The sequence below is a fragment of the Orycteropus afer genome, unplaced genomic scaffold (assembly GCF_000298275.1).
Source record: "Orycteropus afer afer isolate SDZICR_OR568_19922 unplaced genomic scaffold, OryAfe1.0 scaffold00871, whole genome shotgun sequence".
Taxonomy (NCBI): domain Eukaryota; kingdom Metazoa; phylum Chordata; class Mammalia; order Tubulidentata; family Orycteropodidae; genus Orycteropus; species Orycteropus afer.
In genome coordinates, this window is record NW_006922458.1 from 566085 (window position 1) to 567709 (window position 1625).

At 44.9% G+C, this 1625-nt stretch overlaps 1 protein-coding gene across 1 annotated transcript in view; it reads left to right on the plus strand.

The window, feature by feature from the left end:
• ACOX3 (acyl-CoA oxidase 3, pristanoyl) overlaps positions 1-1625 on the plus strand; it is a 78717-nt gene that overhangs the window by 39421 nt on the left and 37671 nt on the right. Inside the window, 1 exon segment of the mRNA XM_007958200.1 lies at positions 1534-1622. Within this exon segment, the coding sequence (XP_007956391.1) occupies positions 1534-1622 (89 nt within the window).

The following is a 1625-nucleotide window of genomic DNA, read 5'->3' on the forward strand; positions in this document are numbered from 1 at the left end:
CTAACTCATAGCAATCCCTCCTCGGGTTTCCGAGGCAGTATCACTACGGAAGTAGATTACCCAATCTTCCTTCAGAGAAGTGGCTGGTGGGTTTGAACTGCCAGCCTTCTGATTAGCAGTCAAATGCCTTAGGCACTATGCCACCAAAGCAACAATTAAAATAAAACACCAAAAGAGTAAAAACAAGATGACAAAAAAAAAAAAACAACCGCAGAAACACATAGGCACAACTGCCAAAAAGAAAAAAAAAAAGGCAATAAATGAGATTCAATAATTAAAGAAATACTTTAAAAAGACAAATAAATATAGAGAAAGTGGAGGAAAAAAAACAACCCATGATATCTGGGGAGTGAGGAACAAGAGAAAAGAGCTAAAAGAATAATAAAGAAAATAGATATGTACAATGGAAGAAGAAAAACAAGGGATGAGAAGTACCAAAAACAAAACAAAACAAAACAAACAAAAAAAAAAACATGGAGCTAGGAAAAGGGAGGAGAAAAAAAACAAAACCAGAACTTGGAAAGCAAAAAAGAAAGACTAAAGAAAAATAAAAAGGGAGGAAAAAATAATTTAAAAACAATAAAACACAGCACAAATCTGGGGGCAGGAGCAGGGCAGGGCACCCAGGCTCTGTCAGAGCACACAGCCCGAGTGGATTCCTGTTGGTCCTGAAGGTGGGTGGAGATGGAGGATGGCCACACCTTCACTCACCAAGAGCCCCTGGGGTATGTGGGAGTTAAGTTTGTGTGCCAACTTTGCTAGGCCTGCTTGAGTGACTGGGCAGCTATATAGTTATTCCCCATGGTAAGACTGGTAATTAACTCCATGGTGGAATCTATTGGAGCGCTTTAGGGATATGGTTTGCTTCCCATATATAAGAAGCAGTTTGGGGAATGGTCTCTAGCTTATGGCATGCTTGTACCCTGCATGTAGCCATTCAGCAGCCTGCCATGCTCTGCTGACTTTGGGACTTTAAGTAGACTTGAATTAATGGCCTGCTGTGTGGTTTGGTAACATTGGGACTGTGTCTTTTTAGTTGTCAACCTTACCAAGCATGCCATCCTTCTCCAGGGAATGGGCCCTCCTGATAATATGACCAAAGTGATGTTGTTGTTACGTGCTGTTGTTTCCAGCTCATACGAAACACCACCTGATCCCACACCAGCTCCATGATCCTTGCTATACTTGAGCCCATCACAGCCACTGTGTCACTCCATCTTGTTGAGGGTCTTCCCCTCTTTCATCGACCCTCCACCTTACCAAGCATGACATCCTTCTCCAGGGAATAGTCCCTTCTGACAATATGACCAGAGTAGGTGAGACAGAGTCGGGCCATTCTTGCTTCCAAGGAGCATTCCAGCTGCACTTCCTCCAGGACAGCTTTGTTAGTTCAATGGCAGTGGATATGGTCTAGTCAACCCACTGCAGCTCCTTGCAGGAGGCCTGTGGCTCAGTTGGGGGGCTTTGAAACACGCTCATTGTGGTTTCTGTGATCGCAGCAACTGCATTGTGGCTTTCTGTGGCTTCCTCCAGATCCGGGACCCGAAGACCCTGCTTCCCATGCCTGGGGTGATGGTTGGTGACATCGGCAGGAAGCTTGGGCAGAACGGGCTGGATAACGGGTA